This window comes from Mixophyes fleayi, chromosome 2 (genome assembly GCF_038048845.1).
Source record: "Mixophyes fleayi isolate aMixFle1 chromosome 2, aMixFle1.hap1, whole genome shotgun sequence".
NCBI classification, from domain to species: Eukaryota; Metazoa; Chordata; class Amphibia; order Anura; family Limnodynastidae; genus Mixophyes; species Mixophyes fleayi.
In genome coordinates this window covers 327,760,675-327,788,530 of record NC_134403.1, presented here as the reverse complement: position 1 = coordinate 327,788,530, position 27,856 = coordinate 327,760,675, and the positions used below count along the sequence as shown (strand labels likewise).

General features: G+C 39.7%; 1 protein-coding gene across 1 annotated transcript; it reads left to right on the top strand.

Moving 5' to 3' along the window:
- The first annotated feature begins 2,948 nt into the window (after nucleotides 1–2,948).
- PIGS (phosphatidylinositol glycan anchor biosynthesis class S) lies at nucleotides 2,949–18,890 on the top strand. Its single transcript, XM_075196804.1, has 12 exons — nucleotides 2,949–3,038; nucleotides 3,115–3,254; nucleotides 6,716–6,827; nucleotides 10,931–11,020; nucleotides 11,583–11,674; nucleotides 12,403–12,637; nucleotides 13,030–13,172; nucleotides 13,865–13,979; nucleotides 14,241–14,386; nucleotides 15,545–15,645; nucleotides 15,759–15,969; nucleotides 17,695–18,890. The coding sequence occupies exons 1-12, from the start codon at nucleotides 3,005–3,007 to the stop codon at nucleotides 17,968–17,970; spliced, it is 1,695 nt and encodes a 564-aa protein (XP_075052905.1). The 5' UTR covers nucleotides 2,949–3,004; the 3' UTR covers nucleotides 17,971–18,890.
- Nucleotides 18,891–27,856: the final 8,966 nt, after the last annotated feature.

Sequence of the window (27,856 nt, the reverse complement as noted above, 5' to 3'; positions counted from 1 at the left end):
ATAACTGGGAAACATATCATATTAATAGAAAATTATTATATTACTCTATATGGGCACTAATTAATTATACAATTATTTGCCCAATGAATGGAGTCAACAAATTAGACACAAATAAAATAATTTTTATTGCATTATGATAACAAGACAGTGGAACAGGTGCAGTGAAACACTGCAATTTGAATTCACTTTTTGTATGTGATGTTAAGCACTATACATAGACATTTAATTTTTTCTTTAAATCACTATTTCGCTACTTTACAATCAAACCAGGTGGAATCATTTTTAATGCATACCAATAAACTGTAGAAGATTTTTAATTCTATTGCATCCCGGAGTGCCCTTTTATACACTCCTTTTTCTCCAATCTTTTGTAATTTCATTTGTGTCTAGCTGCACCCTTCAGGCAGTGATCAACAATAATATCCTGAATGTAATTAAGGGAATATATGAAATTACTACCTAGTGCGGTTAATCTCCTTTTCTGTGTTCATCATTATAAAAATGCAGGTCTCCACACTCAGTTTCCTCCAGTTGAATTTGGAAAAGCGGTCTTCATAAACTCCCTGCATGAGAATCCTGGCAGCAATGTCTGTCCTGTTCTAGACTTTAGCACACAGTGTATTCTGATATATAACACAATTGATTGTAGCAAAATCAGAAAAATCTCTAAGAACAATGTGTTTTGTAAAAACCATAAAACCATGGCTGGGTCCCCATCAGTAGCATTGCACACAAGTTTCCAAAGATGTAGCTTAGCAAAACTAACAAACTACTGGGAAATGTTTTCACCTCTAGTTTTCCTTTTATATGTCTCATAGTTAAAAACTCCTTCTTGTCACTCATAAAGAAATACCAGTCTTATGAACACAATTAAGTGTCCACTATATAATTGGATTTGTTGAATTGCAAAGAGAAATAGAAAGTTAACAATGTCCATTTTCACTTTGTTCTGCAAATCATCACCCATTTTCTACACCCATCTCGTTATAGTTTGATGAGATAGAAACATGTCTTTAAGTGCTTTTATGATTTCACCTTTATTCTTTAATTTATCAAATAAACCATCCCCAGCAACAATGAACACTTGCTTCAACATTTCCCCACCTTGCTTTATTAAAATATTTGCAATACAAAAGGATGCTACAGTTGCTGCATTGCACTGCAAAACAGGTGTAGCAAATATAAGATGTTTTGATCCTAACTGAGCTTTAAAGGATTTCACTTTAATTGTCTCTGGAAACCACCTTTCTCTCGCTACAAGACTTCTCCTGTGCTGCTACCCACTTATGGAATTCCCTACCACGCCCAATAAGAATTTCCCATTTTCCACAGCCTTCAAATCTTTAGACACTCTATGAAAACCTCTCTTTATTAGTCCTTAAGCTATTTCCACTGATACTACTACCATTAACGCACCCAATCTCAGGGGCGGGCTGCCTGGCCTGGGCCGGTCAGAAAAAAGTGTCTTTTGGGCCGGTGCCCAAGTCTCTACTGCTTAGTGGCTGGTCCCTGCCTTAGTGTCATCAAGCCCCACCCCCTATTCAATGCCGTTGAATTTCGGCATTTTATTGTGGGGAGGGGCTATGGCTGTGGCGGTCAATGTCACCACGCCCCCTCCTACCTTAAAAGTTGGCATGTATGGTTAAGATGAGGGATCTCCCCATTCAGCAGTCCAGAAAATGTACACATACGGTAATGTACGCCAGCCTGAGCTGGCGTACATTTCCATATGTGTAAATGGCTTTTCATTACTCGTTACATAGCAGTCCTCATAGACATTTATGGGAACTGCTATGGATTTTGAAAAAAAAATGCAAAATCAGCAGATCACGATGCCCTACTACTAAAGGTTAACTAAACTCATACTTGCCAACTTACGGCAAGTATGATCCGGGAGCCTTATAGGGAAAGTGGGTGTGCAGGGGGCAGGGCTCCGAAAATCGCATCATTTTGGATGAATCGGTTCCTGGTGAATCGCGGCGTTTTGGACCTAATTCTGCCCACTTCACTAGGAAGTGGGCAGATCAGAGAGATTTCCACTCTCCCGGGAGTCCGGGAGACTCACACGAAATGCTGGAGTCTCCCGGACATTCCGGGAGAGTTGGCAAGTATGATAAACTTAAAAATGCGGCTTCATGAAAAAAAATATTGTTAAATAGGCCCCATAGAGAGCAGTGGCCTAAAATATTGGGCAGTGAAATGTGCCCGTTTTAGCCCTTTATAAATACAATAACCCTATATATATATATATATATATATATATATATCATACTTGCCAACATTTTTTTTTCCTTTTCCGGGAGATGCCGGCTGGGACGTGGGCGTGCAGGGGGCGGGGCTGCGAAATCGCGTCATTTTGGCCCCGCCCCCGTGACGGAATGACGCAAATCGCGTCATTTTACAGTGGGGGCGGGGCTAAACGCCGCGATTCCGGGTGAATCGCGGCGTTTAAACTAAATTTTTACCCCTTCCTATCAGGGAGATTGCCACACTCGTCCGGGAGACTCTTGCAAAATGCGGGAGTCTCCCGGACAATCCGGGAGAGTTGGCAAGTATGATATATATATATATATATATATATATATATATATATATATATATATATATATATATATATATTTCTATTTATTACTAACATAATTAAGTACACAGCCCTACTATATAATGGGGAAACGATAACGCTGAATAGAAAACGCGGTTCGTCCTCAGTGGTATTTTGATACAGGGGGGATGTTGTACAGCTCTATCTCCTACCGCAAACTCAAAGTCTAACTTACAAGAGAACGCACTGAGCTCTTCCGCGCTGACTCCACTAAGGCGCCATTTTGCTTGCGTCGATTAAGTTTGTTTGTATTTGCCGTAGTCTCCATAAAAATGGCTGATTCTGCTGATCAACAGGTAAAACTCTGGAGACATAAAAACGATACGACATAGAAGATTAGAGCTGTGATTGGCTGTTATCCCAGTAAGTCACTAAGCAGCCGGCTTGACAAGCGGAAACAAAATGGTGGCTCCCATGACAGCCGCTGCTGCGGTTGGTGAGTACCGATATCTCGTTATGTTGTAAAGCCCTGAATGAATTATGGAATGAATGATGCACTTTCTGCTTCACAGAGGCTTCCCGAGGGAGACGGGCCGCCCTCTCCATTGCACTCGTCGCCGCCGTGGTGGGGTTACCCCTTTGGTGGAAGACAACCGAGACTTACCGGGCTTCTCTGCCTTACTCCGAGATCAGCCAGCTGGGCCTCCTACAGGTATGAGCAGCTGGATAATAGATATACTTTATATTTTGTGGGGATGGTTTGTGAAGGATGTTTCCCTTCGTGCTTCCATGTCATATTACTGAGGCTCCGTCAGCTAGGGTGGGTGATCCTTATATAACTAGGCTTAAAAAAGGACAAGCGCACATTAAGTTCACACTATTATAAGTTCCTGCTGTGTTGATCATTGGTGAAGCCTGACACACACCCGGAAAGATGTCTCCTATTACAGTTGTGATAACCTGAGCAGAATGCAGTTGTTGTGTAAAATGTTGCACTTGGTAAAGCAGGAAATGTAAGTCAGGTTGGCTGGTATGTGAAGAGCTCGGGAATCTTTAAAACTCATTAATAGTAGATAAAAGTTTTGCAATCATAAATTTTAAAGCTAAATCTGACTTGATGGAGAATAGCTGGTATTCCTGGCAGCAGGTCCTCTAGTGCTGTTTAATGTTCTCTTTTTGTTTCTTTATTACATGTAGAGGAAACGGTCTTATATTATGTAATCTAGCCAAATCCGTGTTCGAGTTCAGTTGTCATACTGAACCGTGTTCACTCCTGGGCTGGCTTTCTTTTCATGTCACTCTTCTGTTGTGAACTGGTGACAGCATAGCACACTGAATAAAATGCTCTCTCCAAGGTACACATGGCTCTGTGTAGTAAAGCAAACAAAACTCTTTTGACAGGCCTGCTTTAAATGTTGTTCCTCTGTACTGCTGATTTTTTGAGACCTAGTTCCATTCCATTTTGGCACCATGCCACGGAGAGTGACATATCATCATCATCATCACCATTTATTTATATAGCGCCACTAATTCCGCAGCGCTGTACAGAGAACTCACTCACATCAGTCACTGTCCCATTGGAGCTTACAGTCTAAATTCCCTAACACAGACACACAGACACACACACACACACGGGTCAATTTGTTAGCAGCCAATTAACCTACCAGTATGTTTTTGGAGTGTGGGAGGAAACCCACGCAAACACGGGGAGAACATACAAACTCCTCACAGATAAGAGCTCATGACCCCAGTGCTGTAAAGCAGAAGTGCTAACCACTTAGCGCCCCATGACACATAATTATTTCCAACTGTGCTCCATTATAGCAAAATAAAAAAACATCCTAAATATTATGAGTGTCCCAAAATATCTTACTAAATAATTGTGAAGAAAGGGTAATACATAATACAGTGTTCCCTTTTTATATAACTATTCAAATGTCTGTTAAAACATATTTAAAGGGGGGGCTCTGTACAATTGTTTCAGTACAAAGCAGGCCTATTTAAGGAGATTTCATGCCCAAATCATTCATCCGCCCCAGCTATCAGAATAAAATGGGTGCTGCATGCACAGTTAAAGTTCTGCACCTCCTGTTTTAGCCTAGTAGCCAGGAAAATGTTTATTTTGATAGTCTCAGCCATGACTGCTGTCTAATCGTTTTAAGTAACTTTAAAAGCACCCAGTCTGTGTCCCTTATCCTTAATTTTGTCATATAATGCCTCAGTGACTTAAAATATCTTTCAAATTAATAGTAGTAGCGGTGCATTGCCTCTTATAGAATTTAGAGTTGGGGTGTATATTATCGCATATCGCCTTTTTTCACCTTTTGTCCTCTTTTCTGTAAATAAAGAAATCAGACATTCCTATTGCTGCCTTATTCATCATCATCATCATCATTTATTTATATAGCGCCAACATATTCCGTAGCACTTTACAATTGGGGACAAACATAGTAAACTAATAAACAAACTGGGAAAAACAGACAAAGAGGTGAGAAGGCCCTGCTCGCAAGCTTACAATCTATTGGACAATGGGAGTTTGGCACATGAGGTTAAGTCTACATTTGCAGTCGGCCCAGCCAGACTACATTTGCAGTCGGCCCAGCCAGACTGAGGTAAAAGTGACTCATAAGCTAAATGATCCTGTCACACAACAATGTTGGTCAAGGGGTAGTTGTATAACAGGTGTTAATAGGGTAGTGTAGTGAGGTTAAGAGGGTGGTTGAGGAATATTATAAGCTTGTCTGAAGAGGTGGGTTTTCAGAGAAAGCTTAGGTTAGTAAGAGTATTTTATATTGGATTCGGTAGAAAACAGGCAACCAGTGTAGAGACATACAGAGGAATAACAAAAATCAATCTTTCCACAGCGTGCAAAATAGATTGTAGGGGTTTGATTCTGTTTTTGAGAAGGCCAGTAAGGAGGGAATTGCAATAGTCAATGCTGGAGATAAGTGCATGAATTAAGGTTTTTGCAGTGTCTTGTGTGAGATATGTGCGAATTCTGGAAATGTTTTTGAGATGTATGTAACATGATTTAGATATAGGGGCATATTCGGGATCGCCGAAAATCCCGCGCTCGAAAAATATTACCGTTAATACGGTAATCATGCGCGTAAATACCGTTAATACAGTAATTTACTCGCTGGATTTCAGCTGGCAGCTCAGGGAGCCGCCAGCTGAAATCCAGCGAGATATTACCGTATTAACGTAATCATTTTCAAGCGCGGGATTTTCGGCGATCCCGCCATCAATTGAATACCCCCCATAGAGTCAATGTGGGGAACAAAGGATAGGTGTGAGTCAAGGATTACACCTAGGCAGGGAGCTTGTGGGGTGGGATTTATGGTCATGTTATCAACAGAGATAGAAATGTCAGGTATGTTGGTGGGTGGGAATATTATTAACTCTGTTTTAGAAAGATTAAGTTTGAGTTGGCGAGAGGACATCCAAGATGAAATGGCAGAAAGACAGTCAGTTACACGGGACAACACAGATGTCGAGAGATCAGGAGAGGATAGATAAATTTGGGTATTATCCGCATAGAGATGATACTGAAATCCAAAGGAACTTATTAGATTTCCAAGAGAAGCGGATCTAGCACTGAGCCTTGCGGTACTCCAACTGATAAAGGAAGCGGAGCAGTGGTGGCCCCAGAGAAATTAACAGTGAAAGAGCGATTAGAAAGGTAGGATGAGAACCAGGATAGAACAGTGTCTTGAAGCCCTAGGGATTGCAGCGTTTGTACTAGAAGAGAGTGGTCAACGGTGTCAAATGCAGCTGAGAGATCCAGGAGAATTAGGAGAGAGTAATGGCGTTTAGTTTTAGCAGTGATCAGATCATTGACAACCTTAGTCAACGCAGTCTCTGTGGAGTGTTGAGAACGAAAGCCAGACTGAAGAGGATCCAACAGGTTGTTTGCGGAAAGGAAGCGTGTGAGGCGAGTGTAGGCAAGTCTCTATAGAAGCTTGGAGGGGCACGGCAGCTGAGAGATGGGACGGTAATTTGATAGAGAGATAATTTGATATTCTTATTGGTGAAATTCAGGTTAAGCGACAACTGTAGTTGCATATTTTTTTTTCCACCTTTTTATGTGACTTTTGTTTTATATCAATATTTTCAGTGACATATATGCAGTGTGTATAGCATAACCTTTTCTAATTTTAACCTATGTATCAGCTCCAGCTCACAGTCCCCATAGAGGTGATATTTTCTAGAGGAACACTGACAGCAGAACAGCAAAGAAGAATCCCTGCTTCAGATTTACATGAGAAAGAGACCGTACTAAACTGTGAGTATCACTCCCTGGCTGATAGGAGGCCCATATAATGAATGCATAAAACATGTTTGTTTGTTTGCCTCTCATCCTGTAGTGTGAATGATGTGTAAATCACTGTTTGTAGAAGGATATTGTTCATTTTTCTCTTGTCACTGTTAAACTACTCACAAGCAAGTATATTTTACACCCAAATTTTGTCTGCTTACTGTGTTATTTTTCCTTTGTTTTACTCTAATTGGTATCTATTATTTTACCCCCTCCCACTAGGCTTCCAAAACCTCTGCCACCTTTTATCAATAGGGGTGTTTTTAACGTTTTGGATTAGTGGTTAGCACTTCTGCCTCACAGCACTGGGGTCATGAGTTTAATTCCCGCCCATGGCTTTATCTGTGTGGAATTTGTATGTGCTCCCCGTGTTTGCGTGGGTTTCCTCCGGGTGCTCTAGTTTCTTCCCACATTCCAAAACCATACTGGTAGGTAAATTGACTGCTAACAAAATTAACACTTATGAGTGTGTGTTAGGGAATTTAGATTGTAAGCTCCAAGGGGGCAGGAACTGATGGGAATGAAAAATATTCTCTGTACAGCGATATGGAATTGGTGGCGCTATATAAATAAGTGATGATGAATAGGATATCAAGATTCCCATGCTGAATATCGGAGCTCTTCAGAAGATACACACATCTGCTGGCTCCGGTAAAGTAACTTTTTTTCCAGCTGACTGCCAGAGAGAAACGGGGAAAGGCTATTGGGAAGATTTTACATTTGGGTGAAGTTCTCATTAAGTTCCATTCACAGGCATTTGGATACTTTAACACAAAACGTCCTCCTCTTTAGCTTGCCTCATCCATTTGACCACTACAGTCTAAGTGCTCTTTTTTATTTATTTATTTTTAAACAGATTTTATTTTGTTTCCCCCTAAAAAATACTGTTTGTTTGTCTTTGGTTTTGCTGACACCTGAAATATGACGGAAAAGATTTGTCTCTGCGTCTACTTTTTAATTATTTTTTCTTCGCTTTTTGCATTAGTGATGATGATGCAGGACCCTAATGTATCCTGGTCCTTTAAGCATCAGATTTAGTACAAACTGAGTCATTCGTTTCCCCTATAGCGTAGAATGAGGGATGGTGTTCAAGACAGAATGGTGGCACAGTGGTTAGCATTGTTCTCACAGCATTGGGTCATAGTTTGATTCAGATCATGGCCCTATCTGTGTGGAGTTTGTATGTTCTTCCTGTGTTTGTGTAGGTTTCCTCCCACATTCCAAAGACATATGATCAGGTTACAGAACTGATGGCGAATGATTAAATATTCTCTTTAAAGAGCTTTGTAGGGGCTATATGTTGCTGTAACAGTTTAATGCTAAAAAAAAATGCAAAATCATGCACTTGGGCCTCAAAAGCCCAAAGGCTAAATATAGTATTAATGGAACTAAAATGAAAACTACTGAGGAAGAAAGGGATCTAGGAGTCACTATTTCAGGGACTTAAAGACAGGTAAGCAATGTATGAAAACGATGAGAAAGGCATCAGATGCTTGGTTGCATAGGGTGTGGAATCCGTAGCAGAAAATAAGTAATAATGTCACTGTATAGGTCATTGGTACGGCCTCATCTAGAATAATGTGTTCAGTTCTAGAAGCCGTATCTCAAGAAGGATATAAATACGTTAGAGACGTACAAAGAAGGGCTACTAAAATGGTGCATGGCCTACAGCAAAAAACGTACCCGGAAAGACTAAAAGATCTTACTATGTATAGTTTGGAACATAGAAGGGAAAGGGGGGACATGATAGAAACTTTCAAATATATCAAGGGTTTTAACAAGGTGCAGGAGGGAAACCTTCTTCAAAGGAAGAGAAGTATTAGAACACGAGGACATGCACTGACACTGGGGGGAAGTTCAGAGGAAAGGATAGTGGATAAATGGAATAGTCTCCCTCAGAGGTGGTAGAGGCTAATACAGTAGACAAAAGGATATGTTTACAAATAATTAAGGATCAAATAGGATTTAATGTTACCATAGGTTAAAATATGAACCAAGCAGTTCTTATCTGCCATCAAATTCTATGTTTCTATATAAATAAGTGTTAATAAATAAGTTTGGCCCACTCCATCTCTGGTTGATTTATCTATTTTTTTCACATGAATCTGTTGCGATTCTTCATGACCATTTCCCAGAAGCGAGCTCTTCACTGGGCCACATTGGAGTGACATAGCAGTGATGGAGGGCTGTTTCTGTTACTCCGATCACTACTCATTATTCATGTGGTACTGTGATTCCGCTGGGAGTTTATGCTGTTCATTACCAGTATCCCTCTCGTCATTACCTAGCTTTAGTTCCCTGCCAACTACTAGGCAGCTGTGGTTGGGGTTTACCCTTTCTCTAGCCTTGTGCTACTGTGAGATATTTCAATCTTGTTTAAACCTCCCTCATATGAGGTATTTTTAAGAAATTGTTATCTGGTTTCTGTACCTGCATCTACTTGCAGACTTAGGGGGGGGATTGCTATACAAGTTTGTCCTGGCAGAGCAATTTCTAGTTCTGTTTGTCACTATTTAGCATGGTTAATTAGGCTGGCCAGGAAATGTAGCCGTAATGGTGAGGAGTTGTCTCAATATTCTGTTTCTCCTGTACTGCTTAGGGTTTTTTGGGATCAATTTACCATTACTGCATTTGGTTCTCCTCAGTGGGGGCCAACGCAGTGTATTCTACGATATCCGTGTTGAATACAAGTTTCCTGTCATGTCTCCAGTTGTGGGTTACAAAGAGAAATTAGTACTTAGTTCTTCCATGCACAAGGATCCACTCTTCATGTGTCCTAATAATAAGCCTGTATAATGTATATGACTATCTACTATCTTATTTGTCTTGCTGTATATTTAGGTGATTAAAAATGGTAGTTATGCAGTAAAACATTTGTCTCCCTGGTATCCTCACAGAAGGAACAATAGAGCTTGCTGCCCCTGTGATATAGTAGCGTGGGTTTAAATCATTTCAATATCTGTTTTTGTAGTCTGTACTCCACTTACCTAAGAGCTATTGCTCTATACAGAGGTATTATGATCAGCTCAGCACTGGTATTTTGCTAGTCTGCACATCCTTCTGATAGTCCTTTGGGAGGGACCAGGCCATCCCTTCTACATATAGTGCCCTATGTTGGTGGTTTCATGTTCTCTGTTTGCGGCTTGCTCATGTTCCCCCTATGTAGCTGTCTTTTTTTTTTTTACATGATATATTCCATACTCCTGAGAACACAGCTGTCAAAACCTATTCACCTGATGGTCAATGTTCAGCTGTCCTCTATTCCACAAAGCAATTCCTTTTAACTTTATTTAGCTTGTAAAAATATTGACCCTTGGGGCTAAATGTATCAATATGCGGGTTCTTCAACACTCGCGTGTTCAGCCTCTTCCGCGATTCAACTTCAAGCGGCGCTGCATTGTAAAGGGTTAACTTCCCGTGGGTGTTGAAGAACCCGCATATTGATACATTTACCCCCTGATGTCTGTTTGTAAGCTTAAATGTTCACAATATGAACGAATACCTCACACTTTGAATTTGCTAGTTGACACCAACCCTAAGTAATTTCAATCTTTAAAAAAGAAACCACAGTGACTGTCTTTCATTTTTGATCTGTATTAGAGTGTTACTAACAGCTAGCTGTGTCATTCTATTTGGGGTTTCAAACACAGAGTGTCAATAATTTTCTGTGCAGTATGTCAAACCATGCATGAAATAGGTAAGGCATTTATTTCTGTTTGCAGTAAATGTGATCATTCCTTGCTGTTGCAGTTTATGATTTCCATTACAGATCTTAAAAGACAAGCTTCGGACAACTTTTAAATTATATTTGTTTCTCTTTTTTTTTTTTTTTCAGAAATTGTGTGTATATGTTTGTCTGTGTGTGTATATATATATATATATAATAAATATTATGCAGACTTTAAGGTAATGTTTATGGCTGCTTACAGTCAAAACCTGAGTGCACTGTGATTTGCATTAACAATTACAAACATGCTGGCCTTTGCTGTACAATCGCTGACAGTAGATGGCATTTTCTTTACTGTGCACAGTACAAACGAGTGATATTGTTAAATGTGTCCTCACTACAGCTCATACCAGTTTCAATTCCCGCTACGAGTTCAAATACAGAAGGACAAGCGTTGAGGAGGATGAGGTTCTGTCACTGCAGAGTCTATCAGGTGCAGTGTTTCTATATGTTGTCTTCAGCACTTGCCACAAAAGGGCATCATGTTAAACTTTACAGACTACTGTATTTGTCAGGTCTTACACCTGTGTATACAGTAGTGGGGATTTGTGGTAAAAGTCTGGAAGACGGATGTATAACAAGTTCTGCTGTCTGTGTGCTGATTGATAGTGTCTGCAAAGCTGTGATACGAGAATTAAAAAGTACAATCTAAAATGACAATAAAAAGGCATGTTATATTCTTTGTTGTACTGTACATCCTTGGGATCTGTCTACACCACCCTCCTTTCCTACTAGAACATACTAGCTTCTTAATCTACTCCGTAAGAGCGGTCTTTTAAGGCTAGCCTAAATTTGTAAAATTAAATATGTCTTGTATGTATCCATCATTGTTTGATTTTTAATTTAATTAATCCATTAAGTGCTCTTTGAGTTTTCCAAACTTGTGTATTAATAATGAGTTAAAAGCATTTTAGTGATTTGAGTTCCAATATATAAATGTAATTGCTCAATATGATAAGAGGTAAATGCTAGATTTACACTTGTCTGTTTTGCAGAAGTGGATAAAGCTCTTCAACATCTAAGCAAAGGAGCACAGGGGTCTCTCTCACTGTATATTCTACCAGAAACTACAGCCCTCTTCCCTCAGGTACTGTGGATCTGTCTACACATTGGAACATTATCCTCAAAATAGTTCAAGAATGGCTGTATAAACTCCCGTATTGGTGAACCTTCACCATTATAGCGACCAGTATTCTAAAGATCCGTGCGACTTGGAATCCTGTGTAAATTATGGGATGCAATTTACACTTACGATTTCAGTGTAAATTGCATCCAACTCTACATCAGTGCTGCTGTATCTGTCTTTCAGTTCCATTATGGACTTACTGGCACTAGCAAGGAAATGTTAGTATGAAAGTAAAGAGACAGATAAAAAAAATAGGGAAGTACAAGCCTACACACAGGCTCTGCATATGTAGTTGTTTAGCACAGTTGTCAAATAACTCTAAGTTTCTGAGCAGTTTGACCAAATCATAAAACGAGTATCCACTCTATACCTTAAGGCTGGGATGATGAACCTAGGTCATTGTTCCATCAAGTAATTTATCATGCCCAAGTAAATCTTAATAGTGAATGAGTAGGACATGCCCCAATCCCATAACCCCCCCCCCCCCTCCAAAAAAAAAGGAGCAAATCTTGCAATGTGATAGAACTGAAGATATTTCAGGTACAGTTTTGACCGAACACTTTACTTACTTTATTTGTGGATGTGTTTGGTGACTTAAGTAATATAAGGCAATTTGTATTTTATGTTTCTTGCTTCTTTAATACATATTGATAGGTGCACTTTGTTGCTCATTGTATTGCTATTTTTAGGGGATCAGTGTCTACATTGGTAAGCACAGAAGATTTTTTGTTAAACTTTCTTTGGATCCATCACTCAACACAGAAGACATCCGCCGTACCCTGTATAGGAAAGTAGAGCATGTTATACAAACCATGTCCTTTACAGAGCAGGCTGTCATAGCTGCGCTGTCTGATAGGATCTCCACTGACAGATTCAATAAAGATGACTTTGAGAACAGCAGGAGAGCATTCAAGTCCAGCCCAGGTACAGACACAGATCACCAACATCTTTGTGGGAGGAGAGGGGTTCTCTTTCTGTACTGTTGTATTCAGCTCTCTGAAATACCTTCACAGCTCAGATTCTTATATTCAATGTTATGTCATATGGTCATTCAGGAGTTGTCTAGATGAGTGAGGGAAATAGTACAGGATAGTTCGATTGACCTTTATGCTGTGCTGTGTACACATCAGACATCATTACGTCACTTTTCTTTGCATGGCATATATAGAATTGTCTATTTCCTCACTGGGAATAGGGTATCATGAATGAATACCTGTGTGTGAAGGAGTAGAATGGGTTTGTGGTCAGGAGATAATTAATAACCAATCATAAGCTGTCGTGGCATAAATCTAAAGAATTGACTTCTTTCTTTTCAGGCTATGAAATCACGTTTACCTTGCTAAACCCAGATCCAAAATCCCATTACCTGAACTGGAACATAAGTTGTGCCTCAGACCAGTATATCCAGCCGTTCCTGGACAAGCTGCAGCCGGTGGCTAACTTTTCTGTGGATTCCCAGGTTGGTGAATTTTGTGTGGCAGGGTCCACAACCGTGACATGACTAATGTCTCTATAACGATCACTAACAAGCAAAGTAATTGTGTTACTGCTTCAGTTTATACCTTCAAATTTAAAGCAGCTATCCCACATAGAAGTTTTTTTTCTGTAAATAGCAAGTTAAGTACCTTTTTAAGCATGAGAGAGTCAGTTTCCTTAGCTGTCCTACAAATAATTATCTCCTTTTCAATATCTCTCTGGAGGGTAGGCAAGTAGGGCTGCTAGGCACACACGCATTCAGTATCTCGTCATTCTATGGAACAGTGGGAGTATTTTACAGTGCAGACAGAGCTCAGAGGGGCATTGCAAATCCTCTCTGTTTTTATATACTATGTACCATGTGACCGTGGTTGCCCTGGTAGTCACATGACACTGGAAACTGTGCAGAATTATAAATTAATAATAGTAGCCTGGAAAAACAATTGAGAATTCTGCTTTAAGTCAGTAAGAATTTGGACTTCTCTTTACTCCTTTGTACAGGAAAAATTACTTTGATTTGTTTTTCCCTTTTAAAGAAGCTATCAAATAGCATATTATTCGAAATAAATAAGACCATTCTTGCTTTATACTATTATAATCTTTTAATATAATGACTACTTATAGCCAACTTTACAATATAGTTACTAGAAAGTACACTTAAATGCTTGTTTTTAGATCCTGTATTATGCCATCCTTGGGGTCAATCCTCGTTATGAGAAGGACACTTCAAGCTACACCCTGAATGCACACAATCTGCCCCATGTGATTAACCCTGTAGAGGCAAGACTTGGTAAGGACTCTTGTAAAGTTACTATAAATTGACAAGCACAAAACACTTTACATTACTGTCATTGATTGATTTGGAAATTTTATATAAAATTATTCAGGGGCTCAGTTACTGGATAATACATTGTATTTCACATATTAACTGCACAGTATCTAGAACTTTAATATCCATTTTCCGTTCTAGATGGTTTCACTATACAGAGTGTCCATATGCAATCTAAAGGTTCTAGCAATTTGCATAATTTGTTACATTTTATGGTTTCAGGTTCCAGTGCTGCCTCTCTCTACCCAGTGCTGAATTTCTTACTGTATGTCCCGGAATACTTTCATTCTCCCCTCTACATCCAGGACAAAGAAGCCAAAAGGGTGCCATCCAATGCTTTTCACAGCCCTCGCTGGGGCGGGATCATGGTAAGTACATCAGCAAATTGCTGCATTTCAAAAGTGATTTCATTGAAAAAAACAAGTGAATGATTTGGTTAAACAATAATGAACAACACCCTTCAGTACTGTATTTGTAATAATATGAGAAGATGCTCTGAGCAGAACACGGGCTGTAGAATGCAGGCAGTCAGATAAGTCAGACAGCAGGATGTTGTTTACAATGCCTGCTGTCCAAGCTGTTGCTTAATTAGAGCTTTCTGTGAGTTAATCAGATATACTGTACCTATTCCACAGTGCTTGGTGTTTAATTATAATTACAAATACCATACTTAGTGATGCACCTGTATTTGTTTAGTTGTACAACCCCATATAGCCTATCCTGTTGTCTAAGGCTGGGTACACACAGCAGAAAATTTCTCCCGATATCTTTAACAAATTTGCCAACGATAGGGAAAAACATAGTCTCTATCAGCATGCTGATTCATGTGTACACAATAAACACAATTTTACATGATTTACTTTCAACTCAGTGCTCTTCATCTGTCATAACCATCGGCTGAAAAGATTGTGACTCTGCACACTCCATAGAGATCTATGGACACTGCTGGTTGTGAGAGCAGACACACTGCAGGATTGGATCAACCTTGTTCCATCGTTGAACAACATTTTTAGTCCGGTTTAAAAATCAAATGATACGATGTGCTTTATAATGATCATTCATTACTGCATCATACACATTAATGTTATATTGGGCTGAAATACCGCTTCTTGTTTGGCCCGATAATCAACTGAACAGACATTAGTGTATACCCAGCCTTAGACCGAGATTTTACTCAAATCTAGAATAAAGTACCCTAGTATGTTGCTTATCTACAAAGGCATTTATTTTACTTCTTACTTATGTCAGACCTGCTAGAATACAGGTATCTGCTTCAGATTTTGTGTTGTATGTAAAATTGTTACATCTTGAACAGCCATTTACGCTCTTGATGACATTATCAAGGATTTTCTGTTTTTTCAGCTACTTCCATCCCTTTTTTTTTTTTTTTATTACAAGCGAAGTATTTTCAAACCATCACTAGGATGCCCACATCTCCTCCTTAATGTCAAACAAAACGACCCTAGTGGTGGTTTTTCTAGTTATTTGTCATGTCCTCTTCTCTGCATAATACATAATGTTTTCAGATATACAATGTGGATTATGGAAATTCGGATGAGCTGGTATTCCCGGTACGTGTTGATATTGACATGGTGAGAGTGATGGAAGTTTTCCTGACACAGTTGCGGTAAGCTACCTCTTCTTTCCATCTAATATAGAAATAGAAATATTTCATGCACATAATGTGTTTAGTTATTTAATGTTGTGACTTATTATGTATTGTGATCTGTTAATCCACAGGCTGCTTTTAGGTATATCAAAGGTCTATGTGCCCGAGAACTACCAGCTTGAAAACCCAGGGAACGAAGGACTGACTGACTGGGAGCTGGATAAACTCCTCTGGCTGAGGGCTGTAGAGAATATTGCTACAGTCAGCACTACATTGACCTCTTTGGCTCAGCTTCTGGATGAGATAGGGAACATAGTGATTAATGACAATGTGGCCTCAGAGGTGAGTCCAGCAATGTCCGACTAATATGGTCAAGACACATTCTTTTCTTGCTCTGTTATATTAGATATGTGACCCAAAATACTGGTTCGGATCAGGTTTAACACACTTTTTTTTTTTTTTTTTTTATTCTTTTCCTCCCCATCACTTGTTACCTTCAGCCATTTCATGGCATATAAGTAGTCTGGTCATGTATTTTGCTCTTTGTATTTGTACTTCAGTTTTTAGTTAAATTATTGACTCTTCTGGATGCTTCTCCTGTGTTTATTGCCTGCACCTGTTAACAAGCACAGACTTGTGTTAGCAATGTTTAGATGGTGCTTGATTTTGTCATATACACAGGTAGTTGTTCCTGTAAAATGTTGGTCTTCAGCACTTTGCTGGCTCATTTTGCCTCAGGCTCTATTCCTTCAGTTCCTGCCTGGTTTATCTTCTGCTTAGAATATTCTGTTTATAACCTTAGTCCTTGGGTGGCTTTGGCTTCTGCCTTGTTCCTACTCTGTATTGCTTGACTGCATTCTGGCCTGACCTTACTCCTGTACAGCTCTAATTCTGTCATTGCTTAGTCTATGTATGTTTTCTTGTTGTGAATTCATATTAAGTCTTGTGTCGGTCTGGTGCACCCTAATCCTTGCCCGATAACCCTCATTCGCACTAGTGAAGATTCTGTGGTTTGTGCACGTATGCTCTTATAGTGTCTGCCATAAGTTAGCTATTAAGTGGCTGTAGCTGAAAAGACACAATATACTGTATATTATGATGACAGACTGAGTCACCTTTGAGAAAAGGACTTTACTGTCCAGTAAGACACCTGTAAACGTATAGAAGGATACTTCAGGACTGTTTAAACACGATGACCTGGGTAAAAATGTTCACAAACTACGTGTATTGTTTTATTGGAAAAGGGCTGGATTCAATTTATTGAGTGCTACACCAATAATACCACAAAGTGGCAGATCTAAAACGCACAAGGACACCATGTGCTTCATTGTGTAATTGGTGGCACTTGCTAGTTTAACTTGCCTTATTGGTACAATACATAAAGTTTTTTTTGAGTATGAAACAAAGAAAAGGCATATTAAGTGGAAAGAGGAGCTAGTGATCAGAAGGGACATTGTGAAAATGCAATACAAGATAAACACATGTGAAAACAGAAGCTGAAACTCCAATTATCAATAGTTAGAAACAAATGTTCATAATAGTAATTGTGTAGATATAAATATCCAATACACACTTAAATATTCTTCCAGTTAAGAAATCGGCCACAGAACACATTCTATGCACCCCACCCACGCTGGTAGGGTCAGTAAACAAAATAATACATTGAAGAAGGTTGGTTACTGTAATATTAAAACTGATGAAAACTTCTGGGCTTGTTCATGTTATATATTACTGTCACAACATGCTGGCCTCATGAATACCAAATATTGGTGACTTTATCACTGCCCATCCGCATGGCAGCACCTCTTACATGAATGTGCAGTGCATTATAAATGCATGATGTGAACAAGCTGTTAAGATAGCGAACAGACATGATGGTCCAATGGTCAGGCCAAACTTCCGGCTTGCAAATTGCACTGTACTTTCCACTTCCTTGTTTACAGATGTCCCTGCACATAAATCAGGCCTCACCAAGAGTACAGGGTTTTCGGATGTCCTCACACTGACCATGGGCAGGGGGACCAGTATTCTTATTGCTGTGACTATAACAAGTGTGTTTCTCCATAGGTATACCACTCTGTGTCCTCTATTCAGATTGCTCTGTCTGAATTGGAAGCTGGCAGACTGGAGAACGCCTTTAAAGCAAGCAAAGAAGCGATCACCTCTTCAGAGAAGGCTTTCTTCGACCCCTCGCTGCTTCACCTTTTGTACTTTCCCGACGATCAGAAATTTGCCATTTATATCCCTCTATTCTTGCCAATGGCTGTCCCAATCTTGCTGTCTCTGTTGAAGATAGCAAAGGAATATAAGTCTAGTAAGAAGGAACCCACCAAAACTGAATAACTTGAATTCTCCGTACAAGTCTTCCACTGTATTCCTCGATAGAGGAGAGCACTATTGACTGTGTTTTATTTATTATTGGAATGTGTGATGGATGTTTTTAAACACAGCTGAAAAATACAACGCACGAGCTGGTGGAAAGCTGTGCCCCTAGTATTGGCTAAATATCCAGGTCAATACGTTTCTCCAGCAGAATGCATTATCATTTTACTGTTCCTTGTAAGAGTGCTGTTACCAGCGAGCATGTTCATTTTACAGCGACTCTATATACTGCATGTCATTTACCTGTGATCTTTACATTGGTGGAGGCTGGTGATTCTATACTGATCAATCAGATGCTGGGTATAAAATCTACAATGTCAATGAATAATAATCTTTTTGTGTGTGGGTAAATCCCAGTGCAAAAATTTGGAATGTAAATAGATTTTACAAAGCTGAATTTTAGTTGCTTTTGAAGAGCGAAATCTATTAGGATTCTATTTTTTTTTTTTTTTGTACAAATGTGGAAAACATTAGGTTTCTGTTGCTGGCAATGTTTTGTATATTTTATTAAATAAGCATGATCTGCATTTGAAGAGACGAGTAAATATATAAGCATATTATATACTCCATTCAGAGGAAATTTACACCAATTGTTGTGAAAGGAGACCGCCTACGAGCATAAAATTAAATATATCTAAAAAAAAAAATTGCACTCCTAACTATTGTATAGTACAGGAGCCAAACTGTATAGGATTTAAAAACAAGTTTCTGGTATATGGTGACCCTCACATTCAGGTGTAGGTAAACAAACATTCCAGCATAGAACACTTTCACAATGAGCCATGTGACATAAACAAGTGAGGCTTTTATTCCAGTACCCGTGTATTCACAACGCACACACCTAAAACCAACTTGTTAAAAGAAAAGAAAAAAAAAAGGTATCCTCAATTGTATAACATGATGTGGTGTTATTTCTGAGCTTATTGAAGGACAATTAAAAAAACTTTATTGTAACAGAACTTTTATTTGTAATGAAAAAAAGAAAAGATCTGTATTCTGAGCAGAACAGTGTTACAAACTGAATAAAGTGAATTTTCCATAAACATAATAAGTCATTTTGTATAAATAACCATGTCTTGGACAGGATTGCCAACACCCTATCCGCCATCGATATGAACACACAGGGGCAATGTTGGAAGCAAAATCGGAGTAACTTGCTCAGCTTGTTTCTGCATGTCTGCCCAGGTCGCATTTTTGTGAACACCCCTTTACTGTACTCGTCCTGCATTTGCATGCCCCTTCCTTCCCTCCCCTGACCTGTACAGGTGCAGTTGGCGCAAGTGCCAGAATCACGACATAAGCACTTAGTTGCAGCCTGGGGATGCTGGGACCTATAGTACACAAGGGACAGAATGTATTCATACATATAATTTATCTTTTATTACCCCTCTCTTACTGCCCAAGGAATGTGGGAAGAGCCCTAGTGGGCCGGTTAAATCTTGGGGGGAGGGGGGCACACTTGTTTTTTGCAGACCCAATCTCCCTAGGCAATCCAGTTGGGAGCCGGTTTGGCATTATGGTAGGGAGAGGGACCCTGCACTGCGGGTTTCCCTACTATTGTGCCACCAGCCCAGGTTGGCAAAACAAAGTGCTGCTAATAGTAAAATCAGGGGAACCCCACAATGTTTGCTTCACCAGCGTGACCCCCCCCCCCCCCCCCCACCACCGATTCAGTTATTACCTGCCCAGGATTGGTTACTGTTTGTGAGGGGGGCACATTTTTATTTTTTTTTATCTTTTTAGTATTGCCGTTCGTATTGTTTACACTGGAATGTTGATATATTTACTGTTTCAACATTATGAACATGTACACATGACTCTTGACGTCATAACAGTGTTGACATTTCATATCCAATCCAGAAAGACACTGATTGAGATAGATAGTGGAGGAAACAGGGTTTCCCTACAGTTGATGGTGGAAAACTGGTGTCGCAAACGCTTCCATTTGAAACGAAGTTCATATAACAACTTGTCTTTTACTTTCATATTGTGAAATGTGGTGGAACTAACTGTTCTGATCACCTGCACCTCATCTTACATCCTCTTTCACAGCCTATGACTTTGTTACCTACTTCAAAGACTGCCAAAACCCACACACCCCATCCATCATCTTCTACACTACCCCAATCCACCCTGGGTTCATTCACTCCAGTAACTGAAGAGGAAGTCTCTGCAATCATCTCATCCAACAACCCGTCCCCTCGACCTTATTTCCTCCCAACTTCTCTGCTCATTATTCCCCCACTGCATGCTCATCTCTTCAACCTGTCTCTCACATTATCATCCGCCTTTAAACACACACTCATCTTACCAATCCTAATGAAACAATCTCCAGACCTCACTGCGCCCTATTTCTCTTCTCTCCTTTGACTTCAAACTACTTGAGGGCTTATGTACAACCACCTATTTCATCTTATCTTCTCTCACTCCATCTCTGACTCTGCTTCTACTCCTAACAATCCACTGAGACCATACTCCCAAAAGTAATCAAATATCTATTTACAGACTGAGTACAGGGAAGTGATCCTAATTCTCCAGAACCTGCTTTTGACACTCGATCACAATCTCTTCTCCTGCACATCCTTCACTCCACTCCACTTGCAATTTCTGGGGTCCCACAAGACTCTTATCTGCAATTTGCTTTTCTCACTTTACACTTCTTCTCTTGGAGAACTAATTTTGTCATCCGGCCTCTACACTGATGACACCCAAATCTACATCTCCACTGACCTCTCCTCTTCTGTACCATCTTGTGTAACCAACTGTCTCTCTGTTCTCTCAATACGGCTACCTCAACTCTACCTAAAGCTCAACATGTCCAAAACTGTTTCCCATCTTTCCTGCTCCTCAAATCTCTCTCACCATCAATAACACACCATTTCCTCAGTCTCGCAAGCCCGCTGCCTTGATGTCACACTTTACTCCGCCCTCGTCTTTATGCCTCACATCCAGTCTCTCTCCCAGTTCTGTCTCCTCCACCCCAGAAATATTGCCAGAATACAGAATATGCCCCTTTCTTACCCATGATGCTACCAAAACTCTTATCCATTCTCTCATCTTCTCCCACCTTGACTACTGCAACTCCTGCTATCTGACTTTCCCCTTACCCATCTATCCCCACTTCAATCCATCTTAAATGCTGCTGCAAGACTGATTTTCCTCTCCCACTGCAGCACATATGGAGCTCCCACAGCCCCATATGTGCTGCATTGCTTTTCAGATCTCTACACTGGCTCCCTGTGTCCTCTGGAATCCAATTCCTATTACCCTTACCTACAAAGAGCTCAACAACACCCCCCTCCCCCTTCATACATCTCAAATGTTATGTCAACTTGCTCCTGCCCTCTTGGGTAACCACCTCTCACTCTGATCCACATCACTTCTCCCATGCCACTATCCGATCCGATTCTTCCACAGTCCTCAGATATTTAAGCGTTCTCTGAAAACCCATCCTTTTGTTGTTGTTTTTTTGAGATAAGTGGACTCCCACCTATACTACCCCCACTAGTGCACCCTCTCAACTTCACTCAGCCACACTCTTCAATCTTGTTTCAGCTGTGCCCTATTCTAATTAAAATGTAAGCTCTCTCATGAGTAGGGTTCTTCCTACCTTTGTGTTCTCATGTCTGCATTTATTTTCTGCCTTGTATGTCCCTGGTTTATGTATGTCATGTTTTCCCTACTGTCCAGCGCTGCAGAAGACTGTCACATCTTACAAATCAATGATGTAATAATAATATATCTGACCATAAAGTTTTACAGCAGTATTTTAGTACAATCCTACAAGAAAATGGTTTTCCATAGCATATAGAATACTATTTTTGCTAGGAATTAATACCACTGTGTATCTCACCAATATTTTGTGTTTTTTTAAGACAGATCAACAGGGAAATCCTTTACTGGTTTGACAACATGCAAGGTATCAGTAACCAGATAAAGTGTGACAATTCCTGAGCGGTTGTAATCAGATATATGTGTTTACAAGTTTCAGTTCATCCATTGTTACTTTTAATACTAAATGCATTTTGTTCTGGAATATGGTAATGATAGAGTACTGTCACAGTTCTTTTTACATTTCTAATCATTTTTATGTATTTTTCTTTGTTTTTTTAAATGTGTTTAGAATCTTATTCCAATCAATAGAGATAAGTTTTAGTAGCATCTCAGGAGAGTATCTGAAGTATTAAAGCTCTTCAACTATACTGGGCAGAAAAAAACTCCTTGTGAACCTAGGCTTAGGACAAGTTTTAAGGTGAATGAGTCCTTAAACGACAAAAGGAGCATAATCAAATCAAACTCCCCCAATTTTCTGATAAATGCGAATTGATAATAACTTAGTTTTAAAGGGCAAAGCATCCATCCATGAAATATATAGTTATGTGATATACACTTTCTTTAAATAATATATGTAGAAAGAACATGTGTATCTGTGTGCAATAATCTCCCTCTCTCCCTCCTGGCCAATTACATAAGCATTTTAGATGCTTGATTGCTAAGAGCGGTCAATATAAACGCTGTATAGCCTTAATACAGAAGAGAGCTATCACTCCACATCCATACATTACATTATTATTGCTTCTGAAAAGATTACTGCAATTAAGCGGTACATACATATTGCCATTTATAAATAAAAAATGAGCAACGCATGCAAACTATGCGAGGTGCTATATATAGCATGTTTGACCTGATCTACTTTCTACCACATATTATTTTTCCTAATGATCAGTTACTGTCTTGTAATTGTCTTCTCCCTACATACACTCCCATAGGTTTCTTCTCGTTTCTCTCTGAAAATCTACCATGACAAAAGGCTAAATGTGTGTGTTTTTCCCCCTCCATATACAGGATATTCCACTGACAGTAAGTAGACAGAAAATGGTGGAAAAAAAAGTACTATAATGTTTGGAATTATTATACACTAGTTAAAAGCGCATGAAAATGACAGAACAAAGTAACAGTGGCTAAATGGTTAGTACTTCTGCCTCACAGCGCTGGGTTCATGAGTTCAATTCCCGACTATCGCCTTATCAGTGTGGAGTTTGTATTTTCTCCCCATGTTTGCGTGGGTTTCCTCCGTGTGCTCCAGTTTCCTCCCACACTCCAAAAACATACTAGTAGGTTAATTGGCTGCTATCAAAATTGACCCTAGCCTGTGTCTGCTGTCTGTGTGTGTGTGTGTTAGGGAATTTAGACTGTAAGCTCCAATGTGAATGAGTTCTCTGTGCAGCGCTGTGGAATCAGTGGCGCTATATAAATAAATGGTGGTGATGATGATAAAGAGTAATATCATGTTTGATCCTTTTTTGGTAACTGTTAAATTCTGATCCCACAAATGTGGAATTAACTAACGGCTTAAAAAAAAAAAAAAAAAAAAAGAACTTCACACAATTCCTATTTCACAGATATTTCTTTATATATCACATTTTTTGTGCAATTTCCCCTGTTCTATGCCACCAAACAATGTGATTTTCACACCGACAGATCACCGTACTCTGGATATTGCCACATAAAGCTGACCATGACAAAAAATGTATTTGTATTTTGTATAAAATACCATTTAAAACACTTGCAGCACACAAACGAGTAATTTGCAAACATTTTGCAAAAATGTGTGTGTTTTGTGTGTATTTATAAAAGTGCAGAGCAGTGTTAGCCTACACACACATATATATATATATATATATATATATATATATATATATATATATATATATATATATATATATATATATATATATATATTATGACTGCAGACCCACAACTTCCCTCTGGCTGTCACCCTGTGTAAATATAAATAACATCTCAGGCACAATAAGGGTAACATGCTCAGAATTATTTTAATATAAGTGGGAATATAAAGGGTTGCTCGTGGAAAACAAATTGTCTTCCAAAACACACATGGCAACACCACGTTGAAAGAAATAAATAAGAATAGTGTACGACCACAGCATGTGACACAGTTGGATAAACAGTTAAGTCTCGTGGTTACAGAATGTGTGTGCAAATGACCACCTGGCGCATTGACAGGGTTTATTTTCTTCTGGAAGAATCTTGCAAAAGGTGTATGAGACCACACAGTGCAATTGATTTCTGGACTCATGCGATTGAAGCATACAGACGCTCGCAATTTATCACTGTCTGCATACTCTGAACTTTCACGTCTCGCTGCCTTACAGGTTTTTATAATTTTTTGTTTTTATACAGCTGGTTAATATATATTATTGCATGCTGTGCGTATTTATGTTAATAAGGCAATTGTTACATAAGCTAAATAGGATAGTTTTAAATAACACCAGGTGGAGTGTTAAATCGGGGATAAGAGAGGACGAGATTGGGTTAAATAATTAGCGTCCACGTGTATAATGCTATCACTCCTTTTATGTTTAGCCAACAAGATCATTGGTATATTAGTACCCTGGATTAGACGCATAGGCGCCTTCTACACAGGGAGCCAATGGGGAGGGTTATGTCTTATAGATTCCCACCTATCATAACCTGGCTACAAGCCCTAGTCCCCCCACCTTTAGCTCCACCACCGTGGGAATATTGAAGAGGATACAACCTGTATTGGGGTTCATGGATTGGTGACAAGGAACTGTGCCTCCGTCACGCGTATGCTGTAATGATGAAGAAAAGCATCTGTCCAGTGATTGTATATCCGCATGTCTGTACTGCCATCTACGGAATAAACTGCATTTTGGTTGCATCAATCTGCCTATCTGATTTATAAGAACCCACTAGGATGTACGATCCTCACAAGGTAGCAGAGCAGCCCCACATCACACCCCCCACTGCTCTGCTTCTTTTACAGCCCCAGACGGTTGTGAGCATGGGGGCAATCGAAATCCACAATCAAAAGATAGCCTGTGATTGGTCCTGCCACTCACACCCATCCTATCTCTGATGAAATTTTGGTTAACAAAATTAATTTGTAATACAGAACCAGTAGAGCCCCAAAAATTGTCTACATGTACCAGCCCCAGTGCAGGTAATAGCGCAGCTTTAATTGTCTTGTAGACTTTGGAGCTAGCCATCTTAATTGGCCTGTTTCTAGATGCTTTCGATCTCTTGTTTCTACCCTAGAACTGAAGCAAAAGACTGTTGTTCTTTATTCAGGACTCTGGTGTGACAGGTTTTCTACTCTTCATATGGGTAGAGATGACCTTACCCAATAGACCTCTTGTTTCTTTATCGGGATCCACCCTGCTAATTACAATTTTCCTACCTAGACCCTGACTGAGGTATAACAGAAGGAACAATCCAGGGCCTCTTCTACAAACTGAAACATTTCAGAAACCAAACCCTCTTGGACCACAACCGTGGTGAGCGTTTCATTAATCTGTCTAGAGACTGGGAAGCGCCAGGATTTCCAGGCTTTCAAAATAGCTGAGTGGAGAGGTCTGAGTGAAAGACGGTCTTCTGGATTTCTTAAAGATAATCCGCCATCCCACTTAATAATTATGGAACTTTTCCTCCATTTCTGAAATATTAATATTTTGCTTGTGAGTGACTGCCTTCTCTTTACTGGCAGAAAGGATCTCTGACAGAATCCTTGACTGAGAGGGGGTTAGATCTGATTTCTGCTGGTTGACTGACCAGCTCAGCTCTGACAATGTTGAATACACTGTCTGCAAATAGTGTAACTTTTACTTTCTGCATAGGTAAGATCATCCAAAGATAGAATTATTACAATTGAATTCTTCCTCATTAACACTGTGGCTTCTGCATAAGCTTTATAAAGATTTTCAGGCAGATGGCGGTCTAAAACTGAATATGGGGCAAATGGGATTTCAGTGGAACTGCAAGCCTCAGAAAAGTTTGATGGATCATCACATTGCACCCACCTCTTTTTACTGCATGTTTTGTATCTGTAGACTGTGGAATAAAATACCTTTCATTTTTCTAGGAGAAATATGGGATTAGGACCTGCTGATTTGTTTGCTCTTGGATGGAGAGTTCCAGACTTGACTGTGTAGAACATTTGGATTGATGTGACTTTGAATCTTAGACCAGGATCTTCTCCCCCTGGAGAAAATAAAATGAAAGAGCCTGCCCTTCACAAGCCCCTTGGTTTAATTGCTACTTTTACTTGAGGATTTGTAAATAACCTAGATTGTATACTATCTGCAGAACATCTTTTTAGCCAAAAAGCTCTACCACTTCCATATGCTCTCAGCTATTAGTCAGCTAAAGTACTGCATACAAAATCCACTGACTGTTTTAAGAACTGAAAATCCACCGCCTTTTTAGGAACTGAAAAGGATGCAGTGATCTGGTTTGCAGCGGTTTTGTCTGCAGGTCTTCATCCAGTCGGCTAAACCAGAACTTTTAGAGACCCCCAGGCATATTAAAGCTAGATTTGCTTTAAATGGGAGCTTTATATACCCTACTATGTGAGGCATTCACCTATCCATTAGAATATGGTATCAACACAATGCAGATAAGTATTTTTGAAAACTGTAGTGAATGGGACCTCAACCTTCAGGCAATGGTCCCATATCTTAAAATTGTTCCTGTTATATTTTTCCGATGATGAAAAAATAGCTTATTTTCTTGATTATTCCATTCCCTTTTTTCATCATCTTCATTCTCCTTCAAAGCCGAATCAAAAGAATGACAATCTGGGTCTGAAGAGGAAGGCACTTTCTTAATTACAAATGAAGAAGACTTAAGCGACATAATGGAACTCTGGCTGTTAGACCATATCCACAACCTGAGATTTTGCATAACCAATGTGGTTTCAGTGCAGACAATATATCTGAGATAGAAGCTTGCTATACCAATCTGCCAACTCCGTATTGCCCATTTCACATCTACGACATGCAAGCTGTTTTTCTCTCTAACCAGTGTCTCTATCTCTCTCTAAACAAAAAATAGAATAATTGAATGGAAAGGAACAAATGGATAGGTAGGTATAATATTAGGAACACATTCCTGAAGGTGAGGCAGTACACTTACTGAGCCAGAAGCAGCCTCAGCAGACATTTGCATATGTCTGATCCAAACTCCATCTTGTTTAGTGCACACATGACAACACTGGAAGTAGAACTGGCACCTTCAATTCAAACCAGTAAGTAAGTCTATCTTACCTACCTTCCAATGGAATACCAGATGCAGGTGATCTGCCTTCTATCTTCTGCTGATATCAGTCTGCCATAGGCCTTCTCTTCATTATACTTAATCTGCAGAATCTATGCTGAAGAAGCTCAGTGGCTTCCAAGCAGGGCCGGACTGGCCATCTGGCACTTTCGGTAAATGCCAGAAGGGCCGATGGCCACATGGGCCGGTCCGCGTGCCCGCCGAGCAGCAGCACTGTGCGCGCTGCTCGGCGGACGGAGAATCAGTGACTGCCGCCTATGCGAGCAATCACATGGGATGGCACCTGTCATGTGGTGCCGTCCCATGTGATTGCTCGCATAGGCGGCAGTCACTGATTCTCCGTCTGCCGGGCAGCGCGCAGAGTGCTGCTGCTGGATGTACAAAGGTTAAGTGTCTGTGTGTGTGTGTGTGTGTGTGTGTGTAATATGTCTGTGTGGATGTGTGGCTAATAGTGTGGCAAATAGTGTGTGTATCTGTGTGGCAAATTGTGTGACAAATAGTGTGGTTGTGTGTGTGTGGTTTAAATTTTAAAAAGTGGGATGCGCCACGATATATATGCGTCAAGAATAAAAAATACTCTTAGATGGCAGACTATGTATAATACCAATTTATTTTATAAATCTCCAAAAATGTACATATAAATAAAGATATTAAAAAACAATTGGATGTGATAATATAAAACAAAACAAATAAATCTGGTAATGAATATTTAGTGACTGTCCAGTACACTTAAAAATATAATAACCTT

What these genes read in the sequence shown, in the direction of transcription:
- PIGS (XM_075196804.1), top strand. Translation starts at nt 3,005, where the DNA reads ATGGTGGCTCCCATGACAGCCGCTGCTGCGGTTG. An exon ending in GCCAGCTGGGCCTCCTACAG is followed by an intron (nt 3,255 to 6,715) that starts GTATGAGCAGCT and finishes CCTATGTATCAG; the next exon opens with CTCCAGCTCACAGTCCCCAT. An exon ending in ACTTTTCTGTGGATTCCCAG is followed by an intron (nt 13,173 to 13,864) that starts GTTGGTGAATTT and finishes GCTTGTTTTTAG; the next exon opens with ATCCTGTATTATGCCATCCT.